The sequence below is a fragment of the Cebus imitator genome, unplaced genomic scaffold (assembly GCF_001604975.1).
Source record: "Cebus imitator isolate Cc_AM_T3 unplaced genomic scaffold, Cebus_imitator-1.0 Scaffold491, whole genome shotgun sequence".
NCBI classification, from domain to species: domain Eukaryota; kingdom Metazoa; phylum Chordata; class Mammalia; order Primates; family Cebidae; genus Cebus; species Cebus imitator.
Window position 1 is genome coordinate 341,184 of NW_016107806.1, and position 16,278 is coordinate 357,461.

Here is a 16,278-nt window from a genome sequence, read left to right on the forward strand (position 1 = left end):
GGTAGCATGAAAAGAGAACTTTCTATGCCTGAGAATTTTTTCCAGACCTCCCTTTTCCTTCCATCAGTCACCTACTAACCCCAGAATCTAATCTCTAAACTTTTCCCAATAAAATTACTGCCTTAAAGCCAGCACAGGCGGGCAGATTCAAGCTGGACTCCTGGCTCCTTGATGGTCGACTTGCAGTAAAAAGCTTTTCTTTTCTCAAAAACCTGGTGTCATAGTATTGGCTTCTAGTACATTGGGAAGCAGCCCTTTAGCTCAGGAGCCATCTTTAATTCTTAATTTTCTGCAGATTCAGTAAATAAGTCCCATGAATCTGCCTCTCTAATGAGATCTCTCTCATGGGCACCCTGACTCATGACTGCCTTCCTTCAGATGTGGAGATTTTCATAATTTTCTTGAAACAGACTGATTCTACTTTTACTTCACCACCCTATCTCCCAATCCATCCTAATACTTCAATACTTTAGGCACAATCATGTCACAATTTTAATCAAAAGTCACTCGTGATTCATTCTTGATGATTGCCAGGATGAACCCGGCTCCCTGTGCCTGAGCCCTACCCCCCCCCCCCCCCCCCTCCCCCCCCCCCCCCCCCCCCCCCCCCCCCCCCCCCGCCCTTTCTCACGCCAGCCTCCCATCACCACTCCTGACACATCCCTATTCCAACCACAAGGACCCTGGTCAGGCCTTTAAAAAGGCAAGGAAGGAATTCTGAGAGGCAAGCCTTCATGTTCTAAGGCAGGATCTGGGGCAAACCAATTGTGTGGGGTGGTAAGAAGAGGTTTCAGAATCTCACATTAGAAAAATGAAGAAAAGAAGAATGTCAAAATGGTTGTGATCAATTCAGGATTTGCTTTCCTAGAAAGGTGGGGAAGGGGCAGGTTCAGAGGAGTTAAATGTTGGAAGTGAAAGAGGAGTCAGAGACCATGTTTCAACAGTGGGCCAGGTTTTTGCTCCTAGCAACAATGAGGCTCCCATCCTCAGAGCCCAGGACTCTTGACTGCAGCCTCATTTTACGAGCCTGAATGTTGAGGGGTCTAGGGAGGGGTGGGACAGCCAAGGGGGGTGAGTCATCATGTCTCTATTCTGGTGTCCAGGATTTGAGTTGTGCCAGGAGCTATGGGGTCACACAACAATCGCTCCTTGATGACGCTGCAGTGACCTCACAAGTGGAGGTCATTGCCCTGCCCCCGCCCTCAGCATCCTCAGAGCTGGGCAGAGGAACCAGAGGGAAAATCCACCTTCCGGGGCACAGCCATACCATCCACCTCACTCGACTGCTTGTCAAGTTCACCACCAACACAGAGGGGTAAGTTGCATTTGGACAGCTGAAACTGGCCATTCTTGGGCCTCTTCTGTCCTGGGAGTGACCTGAAGTACCCCACGCACTGAGCAGGGTTGGGAAGGTCATGTTTGAATGAAAGTTTCCTGTTATTTTCCGTGGCAAGAATCAGGGTGTGCTTCACCTTGTAACAGATTCTCAACAATTTTAGAGTTCAACTTAATGATGTGCCTCCCCAGAGAGCTATACTGATTTTAAAACAAAATTTAAAATGTTATTTTAAATATTATTTTCTTGCTCAAAGAAATCTAACCAATTAGATCCAACTTGAAGTATTGTCAGGGACTGAAAATCCCTTTCCATATCTAGGAGTTAAACTGTCCATACAGAAATACCTAGCTCGGGGCAAAACTCAACAGGGGAGAAAAGGAATTCCTTTCGAAAATCATATTTTGTGGCTCTATCATTCATATTTTCAGCGAAATTGGAATTTCCTGGTTCATCTCCTGATTTCTTCACTTGCCCTGTGGCTTATCAGAGCCTGGATGGAGGCCAGGGAGACGGCAGGGGCCCACTGGTGGCAGGGATTAAATTACTTAATTTAAATTAATCCCTCCCATGGCCTTGAGTAAAGAAAGCAATTCTCAAAGCTCAGGGGACTTGGGTGGGACACAGGGTTGAAAGCAGGGTCCTAGGGCCCCAAGTCTGCTAACGTACCTCCCGTCTAGCCTCAGAAGAATGGGAAGCGGCCTTAGAGGAGTGACACGTGCATTGTGCCATGAATGCCTTGAGCAGTCTGGTCAGACTTAGGGACTCCTTGGAATCGCATTTCTAAATGAATCAAATACAACATAAGGGGTTACAGAAGATACCAACCATACTGAAATACAGTTTCAGTGGGGTGGGGGATGATGCGGGGTCCAAAACCCTAGGTTAAGAATTCCTACTAGAGTCTAAGGAAAGGAAGCAAAGATAAGTGAAAAGAAAGCAAAGTAAGGGTGGAGAGGTTAAGAAATGCTATTTCAAACTCACACAAGGATGAGGACGGCCCTGAGTGGGAAGGTGGTCTAGAGCCTGAGTGCATCCAGGGAAGACTATCTTAAATACAAGGATGAGCTGTAAGAAGCCTGTACGAAGCCTCTCCCACCTACGACCCATCTCATATTTCTTTGCAGGGCTCAGATCATCAAGAAACAATGTCGAGTGATGATAAAAGTAAATCAAATGACCCCAAGAATGTGCCCAAGAATTGCGATCCCAAGTGTGAACAGAAGTGCGACTCCAAATGCCAGCCCAGCTGTTTAAAGAAGCTGCTGCAACGCTGCTCTGAGAAGTGCCCACGGGAAAAGTGTCTACCACCACCCAAGTGCCCGCCCTGCCCCTCACAGTCCCCTTCATCCTGCCCTCCCAAGCCCTGCGCCAGGCCCTGTCCTCCTAAATGCCCTCCTCCATGCCCTCCTCCGTGCCCTCCTCCCTGCCCTCCCCCAGAGTGAGGCACTGTGGGCACCACCCCATCCCACCACCACTGCCATCTCCACTGTGTACAATGCCTGGGGCTGGGAACTGAAACCATGCACTGACAAGTAAACGTGTTCCTCTGCTGTGCAAGACTTATGGTGTTTTGGTGGGTTTTGATTTGTTTTGTTTGTTGTTTTAACAGCACTAAACCACCACCAAGCAATCCCTGTGAAGTGAAGCTAGAACCCTGCACTGTCAACATCCTTTGAGAACTGACTTTCCCTCTGACCCCACCTGCTGCTTAGAGGCAGGTGCCCACCTCTGAAGGGTGTACCTAGGGAATGCCAGGCCCTGTTAGAGCAAAGCCTGAGAGATCCATAAATGTGGCTGCAGCTGTGTAAGCGTCTAACCCCAGGAAGCAGGACAGAGAGGGTATGAAGGAGAAAGAAGAGTAGAGCATTGGTGAGAGTTCCAGGAAGGCTCAGGAAAAGGCAATGTACTGCCTTTCTGTTAGTTCTGTTGCATAATGCTTATGCAGAAGGGCTCTGAGTACAGGCGGCACAGGTTTAAGAAACTGTATCTCTGCTCCCTAACACCTTGTAACCTTAGCAAATTGCTTAACTTCTTTGTGTCTCGGTTTCCTTCTCTTTGCAAAAGGAATGATGATGCTAACAGTACTGTTGTTACAGAGTTGTTGTGAGGCTAAAGAGTTAACAAATGCCAGGTCCGGCGCGGTGCGGTGGCTCACACATGTAATCCTAACAATTTGGGAGGCCGCGGCAGGTGGATCACCTGAGGTCAGGAGTTCGAGACCAGCCTGGCCAACATGGTGAAACCACGTCTCTACTAAAAATACAAAAGTTAGCCAGGTGTGCTTGCACATGCCTGTAATCCCAGCTCCTCAGGAGGCTGGGGAAGGAGAATCATTTGAACCTGGGAGGTGGAGGTTGCAGTGAGCCGAGATTGTGCTACTGCACTCCAGCCTGTGTGATGCAAACTCCATCTCAAAAAAAAAAACCAGGTTAACAAATGCCAAGTACCCAGTTTACAGGGGCATAGTGAGTTGGTAAGCCTGAACTTAATTTCTTTGTGTATCTCTTCTTAGCCTGTAATCTCCTGACCACAGGAGTCAGGCTCTTACATCTGTAAGCATAGAGCTAGACATTCTTTAAAAAATAATCAAAAATGAGTAATGGATTATTCCAATACCTGTTACCTGGCCCTGACGCTGCACTATGGGTACATAACATTTCATTATTGAAAGAATCCCAGTGAGGGGTATATGAAACCTCTATTTTTGCAACTCTCTGTGAATATAAAATTTCAAAATAAAAACAAGTACAAAAAAAATAGATATTGTACATATCTGGGAGAACCTCAATTCGGAATGAATAGGGAAAGCATTCATAGCTGACGTGTTAGTAGGGATTATTTTTACAAGTAGCTAGAGAGAGTCCATGTCAAACTAGCTTAATTCACAAAACAGAATTTATCAGCTCATGCTGAGAAGGATTTGGAGGCAGGGCGTAGATTAAAGGGAGAACTGTAGGAATCAAGATTTCAGGGCCTAGGACCAGGGATCCACTCCACCATCTCAGCCAATCTCATCTCTCCCGCCTCTACAATGCCTCAGAGTATGTTTCATCCTCTCCTAGAGCCTCCCCACCATGCAGTAAGGTCCTGGGCCAGTCGTAAACCCAGCTTGTTGACAGGTTGGGCACGAGGATGTTCCTATTTTCACCAGAAGAGGAGCCTCATTGCCTAGAAGAAGGTCATGAGCACAGCCCCGTGGTCAGGCAGATGACAGCGCTTTGCAGCACAGATAAACCAGTTGTGAATGGTTTCAGTGCGCTGCGTATCAGTAGTGATACAGTGCACAGCATTTCAGGATTCCCTGCTATCACAGTAATAGATAACCGAAGAGCCAAATCTGGGATGGCTCCCTATGAAACCATGGCACAAAACTAGCTCTCGTTCTTCTGAGCCTGGAAGATGGTTCACACGGCAAGGGTGAGGCAGTACAGAGTCCAAAATGTGTCAAAGAAAAGATACCTGGGCCCCCACCAGACTGAGGCTGTACAGTCAGCCGGTGACACAGCGGGCTTTTAAGGCACTACCTGCTCGTTTTCCAGGTGTGACGTGAGGAGACCTTGGGGTCTCAGGGTCTTCTGAGGCACTGAGGTTCTTATGCTCTAGAACCCTGCAGAGAGGCACTCACTGGATGCCAGGAGACTCTGAAAGTCTAGTTTTGAGCACTGGAGACTGTGGTCACAGGTAGAAACCCATTCAGCTGTAGGTAACAGGTAGAAAACCCTTCTACCTCACAGGAAGTCAGAAAGGAGGAGAGACGGGGAAAAAGGAGAGAGAGAGAGAATAGAACGATAACGTGGCATCTTCACCCACGGTCAACAGACCATCCTCAATTCAATGGCCACTTCTAAGTAATAAATCCCAGAACCCAGTGCTAAAGAGTGTGCTACAGTTGGTGGGAATATAAATAGACAAAAATCCTTTTGGGGGGGTGGATTATGGGAATACATATCAAGGAATGTGGGAATTTACATCATCAAAAGCATAAGCTGATTCAACTCTTCGGCCCAATGGGTCCACTTCATAGACCCTATTCAAAAAAAAAAAAACACATTGCAAAATGGTGGGTAGGGGAGCTACAGAAATAAAGGTGATTATCACAGCAGAACTTAGAAACAATTTAAATATCTAACAACATGAACCTTTTATATGATGAAACATTATGTTTGAAGATATTAAATTTAATAATACATTAATAAACTTATTTCATTAAATTTAATAATTTTAAAACATTAAAATGAATTTTAATTTATTTAATTTTAATATATTAATTAATCCATTTAATACATTAAAGTGAATTAAAGAAAGTAAGGCCTCAATTGAACATATAGCATAAAGCCATTATCCTTAATCAAAAGCTTCTTTGATAATAGGAATAATGATAACAAAAGGAAATTTGTGGATATTCTCATTAAGACGATGGGGTCATGGGTAACTAGTACTTTATTTTTATTTTCATTGGTTTCTGGATTTTCACGTTTTTGTTTTGTAATAGAATAAAATAGAAATAATCATGAAATAATCAACAATTTATGAAATAGTCATGACTACTTCAGAGACCCCCGAAGTCCTTTATTTTACTCAATGTACAAAAACAGGGAAGGAAGAACGTTTTCGGGGGTGTGTGCCACAGCGGAGTCACCTCGCCCGTGGATGCCTTCCCTCCAGGCACAGGATCTCAGTCCCAGGCCACGGGTAGCTCCAGGGGAGCACGGGTCAGGGGTCTGTGCCCTCCCAGGTGGTTCTGCAAACTCTGGGCACAGGCTAGGAGGAGGCCAGCTCTGGGAGCATGAAACCATTCATGGCCAATTTAGGTCTTGTTTCTCCCATGTGAATGGAACCAAAGATAGACATCCCTTAATGGCTACTTTCCCAACAAAAAGCTGGATCAAAGGCAATTCTGGGGAGATGCCAGGAACATGATGAGGGTGCCACCTCCCTGCAGAATGCCATAATTACTCCCAGCCCCAGCGGCAGTCACCGGGGTTCTGCCCCAAACAGTAGAGGGCTGTATACGTAAGCAACGCCTGAAGAGCAGCATCACGAGAATCTGTGCAGCACCAGGCTCGATGGCTCCCAGATAACAAGACGGGCAGGACCAAGGCCTCTCCCTTCATGACAAAGCAGTTCCGGGAATCCATTGAGAGGGTCACAAAAGGAGACTCCCCTTCGCCTCGTGCTTTCCTGAGAATCAGGCAGAGTACAGCTAGCCTTCTAAAAAGGTTTCTAAGCCCTCATCAGGCAACTGGCTGTGAGGTGGGCTGGCGCTGTGAGGGCTGGGCACAGGACCACAGGAATGCCTGGCTTTGAAGCTGGAAGGAAGCTTAGAGACCATTTTTCTGCATCCCCTACCTCCACGCATGAATGGCAACTGGGGAGAGGGGAGGAAGTAACCAGTTACCAAACGTCCTATTTTTCCTGTCCTGTTCCCACATGACCAAAGATTGCAGCTCAGCTCACGAGCACAGGCACATTCTAGAAGGCTTTATTAGTGAAAAGTCATAACCGCTTCCATGTCACACGTGTTGGTGCTCAGCAGATAGAGCAGTAAATACACTAAGCCATTTGCCAAACGTGTAAAGATTCTAAGATACAAACTGATCGTAAAATGCATACCGGGATATTTTCAGCTGCACCTTTCTTCCAAGTGCATGAAACCACAGATGTCTCATCTTCAGAGCCGTATGCTCCCTCCCAGGCTCAAAGGAAAGTCTTCCCAGACTAAGGAGTCACGATTCTTTCCCAGAAATGCGCTCATGATCCCTCACCTACACCATTCAACCCTCCTAATTGGCTTTCAAAGTTCACCTTCCTCCAATCCTTACTCCAGTGGAAGCCAGCCAAGGCAGTCTCGCTAGAATTCAAATTTACACATGACGTCTTTGCTTAAAACCCTTGGGTCTCCCCTTTGCCTAGAGGGCAGCTCAAGTAACATTCTGTCAAGCAAAAGTCTTCAGGATCTAGCCCCTGCCTCCTTCTCTAGCCACAGAGCCACTTCTCCATCTCTTTTTAGAACCTTACAGCCCAGTAACAGGTAACTGCTGGCATTTCCTGGCACACGGCAGAGAATCTCTAGCCTTTGTGACCTTACACTCCTTTCTTTGTCGGTTCTCTCTGCCTCCACTGAATCTTCCTCTGAATGATCCACCTGGGTGCATCCTCACCCTTTAACTCAATTCGGGGGGCACCTGCTCCAAGAATCTTCCCCATGTCCCACCCTCAAGCTGGTTAAATGCCCCTCTCTGTGGTCTCAGAGCTTCCATGCCTCCCTCTCCTCATCACTCCACATTCTGGCCATGTGTCTATAACCTGACTGTCCCACCACCTTACCCTTTGAGAAGGGGCAGCCAGGCACACATAGCAGACATGCAGTAATAACCAAGGAGTGGATGCTCAGTGCCTACAGAGTCACTTTCCCAAACAGAAGGGAGTGGCTCTGCACTGAGCCCCTGTCCTCTGTGCTCTTTAACCTCATGGCACGGAGTCATCTCCAGAACGCAGCGGTGGGGAGAGGGGAAGGGGACTCACATGAGGGACCTGGGGCTGAAAGTCACTTCTGGCCCTGGTCTAAGTCCTGTCTTTGACCACCTTCCCCTTCTGCCACAAGATCTAGACCCTGCCAACCCTCCTCCTGCCTCCATGCAGTTCCCTCACCTGAGGCAGCGGCAAGGAAAGGGAAAGCGCTTGGCATCCACAGACTTGGGCTTCAAGCAAGCGCTGCACCAGCCAGCTGTGACGCTGGGCAAGATGCTTCGCCTCAGGGGGAGAAGGGGGCTCGAGGTCTTCACCTGAGAAATGAGAAGAAAAGTCTCCCCAAGGGGTGAGGGTGGGGCGATGAAGTGACATAACTTATGTCAAGCCCCTAGGGTGGGAAACTGAACTTAGGAAGCCAAGATGCCGACAGTACTCAAGTACCTGTGTACACACCTGGAGTCACAGCCCGCACCTACTGCAGCAGAGGCTTCCTGCTATCTGCTGTGTGAAGCAGCGCTTTTGAGGGAGAAACAGGGAGCTCCACAAAAGGATGACAAATATCTTCGAAGGCAAGTCGGGTGAGAGACCACCCCACCACCCCATTCCCAGGCTGGGCCCACGGTAGGAGCCAGAAGTTGCTGCATATCAGAGCTGAATGTGGCATTTAATACATCCACAGTGTCCACAGGAGGAAGCTAAGGTGCAGAGATGCGAACAACTGAAGTCACAGGGTGTTGGTTGTAGAAAGCATCCAGGATTTCTAATCCTGATTTAGGCCAAGGGGCCCCAGAGCTCACTCAAAAAGGAAAAAGTTGAAGATCTACAACAAATGTAAACACTGGGGAACACCCTCCCTCCCCACCGTCTGTGTCGGCCGTCTGACCTGGAGTCCCTGAGCTCCCTCTAGATGACAGCATGTACATGGAAGTATTTCCTATCACCCCAAACTGTCGACAGCCACCGCTGGTCTGCGTCCTTGTTGTCTTCCCAAAGCTTCTAAGGAGTCCCCAGTACACCGATCTGCTAAATGTTTTTTATGTGAACCATTGCCCAGACCAGACATGAGCTGACCACGTAACCTAGAACAAGGGCCTTGACACTTTTGTGCCTCAGTTTCCTCATCTAAAAAAAAAATGCAGTCAATAAATAGTTCTGTGTCTTCTGTTTAAAGCATGTGCTGGGGCTAAAACAAGGAGGTAGAATCAGGCGGCCTCTCAAGTCCATCTGGCCCTGAGGGCTTGTGATTTACAGCTCTTTCCTGAATTCACATCTCTGATTCAGACCCCCTGTGTGGGTGACATCGGAAGAGAGGAAGGGAGAGAGGTGGTGGTCCTCCCCCTAGGAATTCACTGCCCAGGGGCCCCTGCTCTGCAGGAAACCACATCCTGCACCATTCAGCTCTATCAGAGACGTTGCCCTGTAATATGCAGATGGATGGATAAGAGGTGTCTGAGGACTTTCAAGATCTGAACAGAAGAGATAGTTATTTGATGGCAATGGGAAGAAAAAAACTGTCTTGCACATACCTGAGACGCTTCTGCTGATCTCGTCTAATTATGCCCTGGCTCCCAGTAATGACAGCTCCAGAAGTCTAAAATCTTAAATCTCAGATGTCATTAAATCAGATTAACTCCAATCTTGCTGGAGGGCTGGGGATGATCACAGAAACAACTTAGTCACCTTATCTTAAGATATGGGGTGAGACAATATTTCCAAAGCTTTCTAATCTACAACCCGGGATACTGGGCCACCAAGATTGATTTTTGAGGACTCAGACCCCCAAATACTCCCACTCCATACCTGGAAAAAGACAGGTCACCTAAGGTCAATCAGCCACTGGGTGGGCCACTGCCGCAAGCAGAAGACAGAACACTAGGTCTTCCTATGGGTATATTTCAACCTGACCAAGGAAAAAGTGCCCACACATATGTATCCACATGCTACAAAGTTACATAATTACCCAGGCCAATCATTCATGATCACATTTACAGTACCACAGAATGTCAGAGCTGGGATGGACCTGACTGAAAGTCTAACTTTCCTATTTTAAACATGGTGAAACTGAGGCCAGAGAGGACCAGAGACTTGCCTGAGGTTTCACAACTTGTCACAGACAGAGCCAGGTATCCTAAGCATCTGTGCATTACATTGTATACGCATCACAGTAAGCAGAAAAGTTCAAGTCAAAGACCAAGTATTGGAGGGATAGAGCAAAGGGCATAGAACAAGGAGAACCAGGGGAATCAAGGGAGGCTTCATAGAGGAGGTGAGTCGTGAACTGATTCAGATTGCACTATTCATAAGTAGCTTGATGGCCCTAAGTTTTGGAGCATACATTCTCTAATTTATTCCTCACAAGAAATCTGTGAAATCTTATTTTCCCTTCTCAACAAGAGGAAATTGAGATAATGAGAGGTAAAATCACTTATCCATTACTGCACATACTCTATGTGATAAATAGTCAACCCCAGGTGAATGGGATCCTGAGTTCTTTCTCCATGTATCTCAATGGCTCTTTCGTTTTTTGTTGTCTGTGTGTGTGTGTGTGTGTGTGTGTGTGTGACAGAGTTTTGCTCTTTTTGCCCAGGCTAGAGTGCAATGGCACGATCTCGGCTCACTGCAACCTCTGCTTCCTGAGTTCAAGCGATTCTCCTGCCTCAGCCTTACTAGCTGGGATTACAGATATGTCCCACCATGCCCATCATTTTGTATTTTTAGTAGAGATGGGTTTTCACCATGTTGGCCAGGCTGGTCTCAAACTCCTGACCTCAAGTGACCCACCCGCCTCAGCCTCCCAAAGTGCTGGGATGACAGGTGTGAGCCACCGCACCCAGCCTCAGTGTCTCTTTTATCAAAAGCCAGCCTTTGATTGAGGGTGCCAACAGGACAAGTAGAAATATATTTAAATGAGAGAATGGTACATGCAATTTTATTCTTCATCTGAGGCTTCCCTTTTCAAGAGCTCCGAAGAGCTTCCAGCATTGGGAAGGTTATTAGGTTTCTACTGCTTGTGTAACAAGTTACCACAAATTTGGTGGCTTAAAACAACACAAGCGAATCCTATGACAGTTCCGGAGCTCAGAAGGCTGACACAAGTCTTACCAGACTAAAATCAGAGCGCCCGCAAGGCTGTACCTCTTTCGGTGATCCTATTGGAGAATGTTTTTCCAGACTGTAGAGGTCGCCTCATTTCTGGCTTGTGGACTCCTTCTGTATTCAAAATCAGCAGTGTCCAGTTCAGTCTTTCTCAAATCACATCGCCCTGACACTGACTCTTCTTCCTTTTAAGAGCCTTGTGCTTATGTTGGCCCCACCTGGATAATCAAGGATAATCTCCATATTTTAAAGTCATCTGATTAGCAACTTTGATTTTATTCACTACCTGTAACCTAACGCGTTCACAAGTTCTAGCGATTAGGTGGTGAACATATTTGGGAAGCCATTATTCTGCCTACCACAGAAGGACTTTTGGGTCAATTTCAAGATTGTTCCACTGTCATGAATCAACTCAATGGCAGGCAGGGCATCCAGTGAGAGGAGTCAAACTCCAGGCTCTACCTCACCAGGCTCACCTCCCCTCCGTGAGAACATGATCTAGTCACTCCATTGTTCTGTATATTTCTATTTAATCTCCTTGTCCTTGGGCGTAACCAAGGTCAAAGACAAGTATATGACATGAGCAGGTCATTTCATGCATCCTAACACAGGAAACTTCCAGAAATCCCAGCTAAGAAGGACTCTTCCCCCCATTTCTCGCTCACCCCTTTCCTAAGTCAGCCTCTACCTCTCCTTTCAACTCACCTGTATCCTGTACTTCAACAGCCTCCTAACAAGGATTCCTTCCTGGAGACCACCTGGAATGTCCTTGCCCACCCTCCTTGCCTAGGTAATTCCTGCTGTCCAGTAAGACAAAGCACAGACATCCCCTCCCCCAGGAATGCTCCATGGCCTTCCACCCAAAACCGAAAAAGGGGCCTTCTTCTGGAGCATAAGGGCTTACCTCTGGCCATATTCTCCATGAGACTGTGAGTCACTTTGGAAGGGAAAGGCCTTGACATCACATAGGGGCCACAAGTGGCTGAAAACACAAATTATTAAACTCAGTGATGGAGAATTCCTTGTTTTCTAGGACACAAAAGACTTGCATTATCTTTTCAATGGCATTCTAAGAAAAGATGAAAAACACAAGGAGGGGGAGAATTGAAAAGAAAAGTTGAAAAAAGAGAAGAAAAAAAATGATGAGTCTCCCCACCCTACACCTGCTCACCCAGTTCCCAGCTGCCCCAAAGATGACTTTGTCTCTTCAGATATACAGCTGGGGGTTCCAAGTCCTTCCATGCCCAGGTCTCTCTCTCCTGCCAGGACACCAATGGGGCCCATGGTGATGTCACATTCATCTCTGAGAACCAGTCTCAAAAGCCAAAAATGCCTTGTGGTCTTTCTAGCTTACCTTTTAAAAACTTTTCAGGTATCAAGCATCCAAAACCTAGACAAACATTTGAAGGCATTTCAGATTTTAGTCAAATATTTTTCTTAAGAAATGACTTAAACCTACTCCTTCAAGTTAAGAGATTAAACGTAACTTCAAATTAAGGGGAAAAGAACATCATCATGATTTAAGACCCTTGAATTTGGTCAACTTCAGCAAACAAACACAGAACCACCACTTTGTGGAACTGAGGGCTTCTCTCGAAATAAATCTTTTCCCATTTTCAATTAACTGAGATTTTCCTCTACTCCCCGCTCTCCCACATCTACCCTCTTCATTCCCTCATTAATACATTTACTCCTTCAATAATCATTTCTCTTTCATCATCTTCCACTTACTTCACCAATGGTGTAGTTCCTATCCTCTATGAACCTATAACCCAGGAAAAAATAAGATCTATATATAAATACCTGAAGAGTCCCAATGTCAATAGTAAATGTCATATGAATAATACAAACAATAGATACCATGGGAATTCATAAAGAGGCGGACTTCTTTCTGGTTTAGAATCAGGAAAGGCTCTCAGAGGGTGGTAGGCATGAATGAAGCTTTGAAGAATGCTTAGGATTTCCACAGGCACAGGGAGAACATACCAGCTAAAAAAATAACAGCCCAAACTAAGAGGTAGAGAAAACTGGGTGTGTTTGCTTTGAAACTTTTCCTTTCATCCCCTGGCTTTTATAGACCTGAGTCCTAAGAAAACATTTTCCAGGAGGCAAAGAGACAGGCTAACTTTGCTCCAGCCTGTTCTCCTGGTCACTGTGAAAACTCTGTGAGTAAGCCACTTTCAGAAGGGTGTCACAAATCAAGGTTGAGAAGATGAAGACTGTCTGCCTCCTCCTTCCTCTCTCTCCCCCTTCACCCCACTTCCCAACCCAAGAGTAACAAATGAACCCCTCAAGAACACCATGCAGGAAAATCATGCCATTTCCCTCAAGACCGCCATGCGGGAAAATCACTCTTTTCAGCAGGCCAAAGGTCTTTCGTTTCCTTGCCGTCTTCCTTGCATCCGAAGGGTGACTTTCTAGGCTTGATGAAGAAGTGCCTGCAACAGGCCATGCAAATCCTTGACCCAGAGAGGCCCAAGGTCTTAGGCATAAACTCTTCCCATTGGTGAAGATGAGATGAGCAAGGTGGCTCTTATCTCTCTCCACATCCTCAACCAGTCTGAGCCGACAAGGAATTCTGGTTTAACAGACTGAGATAACATTTTATGAACATTCTTTTCCTGCTGCCTCTGATGAGAGAGATCTGAGGGGAGCCTCTCCCTGCTGAGGTCTGGTGAGGACCCACAGGCCAAAATGCAGTCTGATTAACAGGCATCCCAAGCAGTGACTCAAACGGTCGGCGATTTCAAAGGAAGCTTGTTATGGTGACTCCACACTTAGTACCACAGACCACGTGGCCAGTCAGTCCCGCAGGAGGCTGGACCAAGCACCATATAAAAGTCCCACCTTGCTGGGCTGCACAGTCCACGGCCTTGGTTGAGTCTTGCTGAAGATCAGGTAAGTGGGGCAACTGTGCCTCTCTCCCTGCTCCTCTGTCTTTAAGAGGCCACTGTTCTGTTCCTCCTCTGAACTGTACTTTCTACTGATTTTTTAAGTGGTTTGCCATTTCTTTGCCTCGCAAACTATCCTGTATATTCCATCCAGACTAGAATTTGTCTATCTAGTCTCTTGTACTTGATTTTCAAAACGATTCATAGACTGGAAGAGAATGAAAAACACCTGTGGTAGGCCTGGGGTTTGGAGCTGTGGATGTCTAGACAGAGGCCATGAGAATGGAGACAGGTGTCACAGGGAGCTGCGGCCAGGATAGAAAAGAGAAAGAGATAAAAAGCAGCCAAGACATTCGTTCTTACTTCCACTCCTCATTCCACTGCATTCGTTTTCCATCCACTCCTCATTCCTCTGTCTCAACCCGTCATTCCCCAGCTCCCATGCTGATATTTTTAATGCAGATCATTTCAAATCTTGTGCTTTTTCCAGGCTCTGCAAATCGCCCTAGGATGTCCTTCAGTGAGCAGCAGTGCAAGCAGCCATGTGTGCCCCCTCCGTGCCTCCAAAAGACCCAGGAGCAGTGCCAGCCAAAGGCTGAGGACGTGTGCCTCCCCACATGCCAGGACCCCTGCCAGGACAAGTGTCCGGTGCAAGCCCAGGACGTATGTCTTCCTCAGTGCCAGGAATCAAGTCAGGGAAAATGCCCACAGCAAGGCCAAGATCCATGCCTACCCCCTTGCCAAAATCAACATCCACCTCAGTGTGCAGAGCCACACCAGGAGCTATTCCAGACAACATGTGTGGAGGCTTGCCCGCAGAAAGCCCAGGAGGAGTGCTCACCCCCTGGCAAGGGAAAGTAGCTGCTCATATGTCATCTGGGGTCAAGAAGACAGCCAGCCAATGAAACCCTGACCCCAGCCCATGCTCCGGTGACCTTGTTCTGTGGGTACCTCTGTGTGCAATGTACCTTCTTGCCTCCTGGCTTCCTTAGCATTCCAGGACTTGGTCTGCGTCTCTGAAGACAGTTTTCTGTATTTCATCATCCTCTGTGAATCAGCATTGTTCTCAGCAGTCTGATGGAAGGTCTCAAATGTAGGAATGGTGTGGTTATCAGGGAAGAGCACAGAAGCCTAGCACAGCCTCCTTGGGGTAAAACTTCACCCAGCCCTGGGTGTGTAACAGCCAAGGATGCCTTCATTTACCTTTCAAAGTGTCAAGCTCTCCTATGAGCCTCAAAACAAACTGAATTCTGATGGGCTTTCCACTTATCACACCATCACCACAGGTGTTGAGACAAAGGGCTTGCCGTGTTTCAAAAATCAAAATTGAGTGATTTTGTCTCTGCACGTTAAAAAGAACAGCAGATTGTTGAACACTGAAATGCCGATTGTGTGTTTTTAAAATGAACCAAAAGTATGTAAATGATTGAATCCAAACAACCAGAAAAAAGAGATGGATGTTTGGTGCCCTTGTCAATCTCTGTGCTTCACAGCTGGTCTAATGTGGGCCCTTAGTTCTCACCATGTACACTCTTTAGAGATGTGATTTGTGTCTGTGTGATGCAGGCTGGTCTGTTCTCCAGCTTCCTTGCCTTCTTCTCTTTGGTGAAGGTAAAATGCATAATAAAGCTGATCCTAAGGCTGATATCTGACTTGGCGTGTGCTCTCTTTTCTCCACCACAAAACCCCCTACTGTCCTTGTGACAACTGTCTCCTCCTTTGGTTGGGGAGGGGAGTAATCTGAAACGGAATAAAGTACAGACCTCACAGGTACATTGAGTTGCATTGCTGGAAGAGGCCTCCTGAAGGTCACCGAGACCACCCCCCACACACAACGTATCCTAGGCTCACCCACTCGTGCACTTCACACATGAGAAAACTCAGCAAGGGGTTAGGACCTGCCCACACTCCAAACCTCAGGTCCAGGTTCTTTCTACTACTGCATCTTTCCTCCCTGATCCTTGCTTTCCAAAGGAAAGGGCTGAAATGGAAAGGAGGGGAGATCTGTGGAAAAGGGATCCCAAATCAATTCACGACACCTACAAACATAGCACCTGTGTCGAAGGAAAGAGCGAAGCATGTCTCTGAGATGCACGCAGACTCAAGGACCAAACTGTCTGCCCTGCCATCTGGCCAGGTTTCAGGAGGGCCTGGGTCCCAGGTAACCGGCCTGTACCCTGCTGCCCCCCATCCACGGAGGAAACACGGGAAGTGGCCAATGGGGTCTGTGAATGGGTCGAGAGGGCACTGGACTGACATAAAATAGCCACATGCTGCTACCTCGGCAGAGCCCTGAGGTCCGACCTGAGCCCAAAGGAAGCTACGCCAAGGACCAGCTTCCTGGGGGAAATGGGGCTTCTTTCCCATTCTGCTGGTCCTCCTCTTGAGGAGGAGGTGGAGGGCCAGGACAGCCTCCCTGTAGGGCATGTAGAGCTCTATGTCTCAGTTGTTTGGCTGAACTGAGAGTCACTGAGTCTGTGG

The 16,278-nt window shown here is 47.2% G+C and overlaps 2 protein-coding genes across 2 annotated transcripts; both read left to right on the plus strand.

Annotated features, from left to right (window-relative positions):
- The first annotated feature begins 1,219 nt into the window (after positions 1-1,219).
- On the plus strand, positions 1,220-2,902 carry LELP1 (late cornified envelope like proline rich 1). Its single transcript, XM_017513286.2, has 2 exons — positions 1,220-1,315; positions 2,464-2,902. The coding sequence occupies exon 2, from the start codon at positions 2,485-2,487 to the stop codon at positions 2,779-2,781; it is 297 nt and encodes a 98-aa protein (XP_017368775.1). The 5' UTR covers positions 1,220-1,315; positions 2,464-2,484; the 3' UTR covers positions 2,782-2,902.
- A 10,857-nt stretch (positions 2,903-13,759) lies between these two features.
- Positions 13,760-15,449, plus strand: PRR9 (proline rich 9). The gene is made up of 2 exons (XM_017513497.2): positions 13,760-13,804; positions 14,288-15,449. The coding sequence occupies exon 2, from the start codon at positions 14,308-14,310 to the stop codon at positions 14,656-14,658; it is 351 nt and encodes a 116-aa protein (XP_017368986.1). The 5' UTR covers positions 13,760-13,804; positions 14,288-14,307; the 3' UTR covers positions 14,659-15,449.
- The last annotated feature ends 829 nt before the right edge of the window (positions 15,450-16,278 follow it).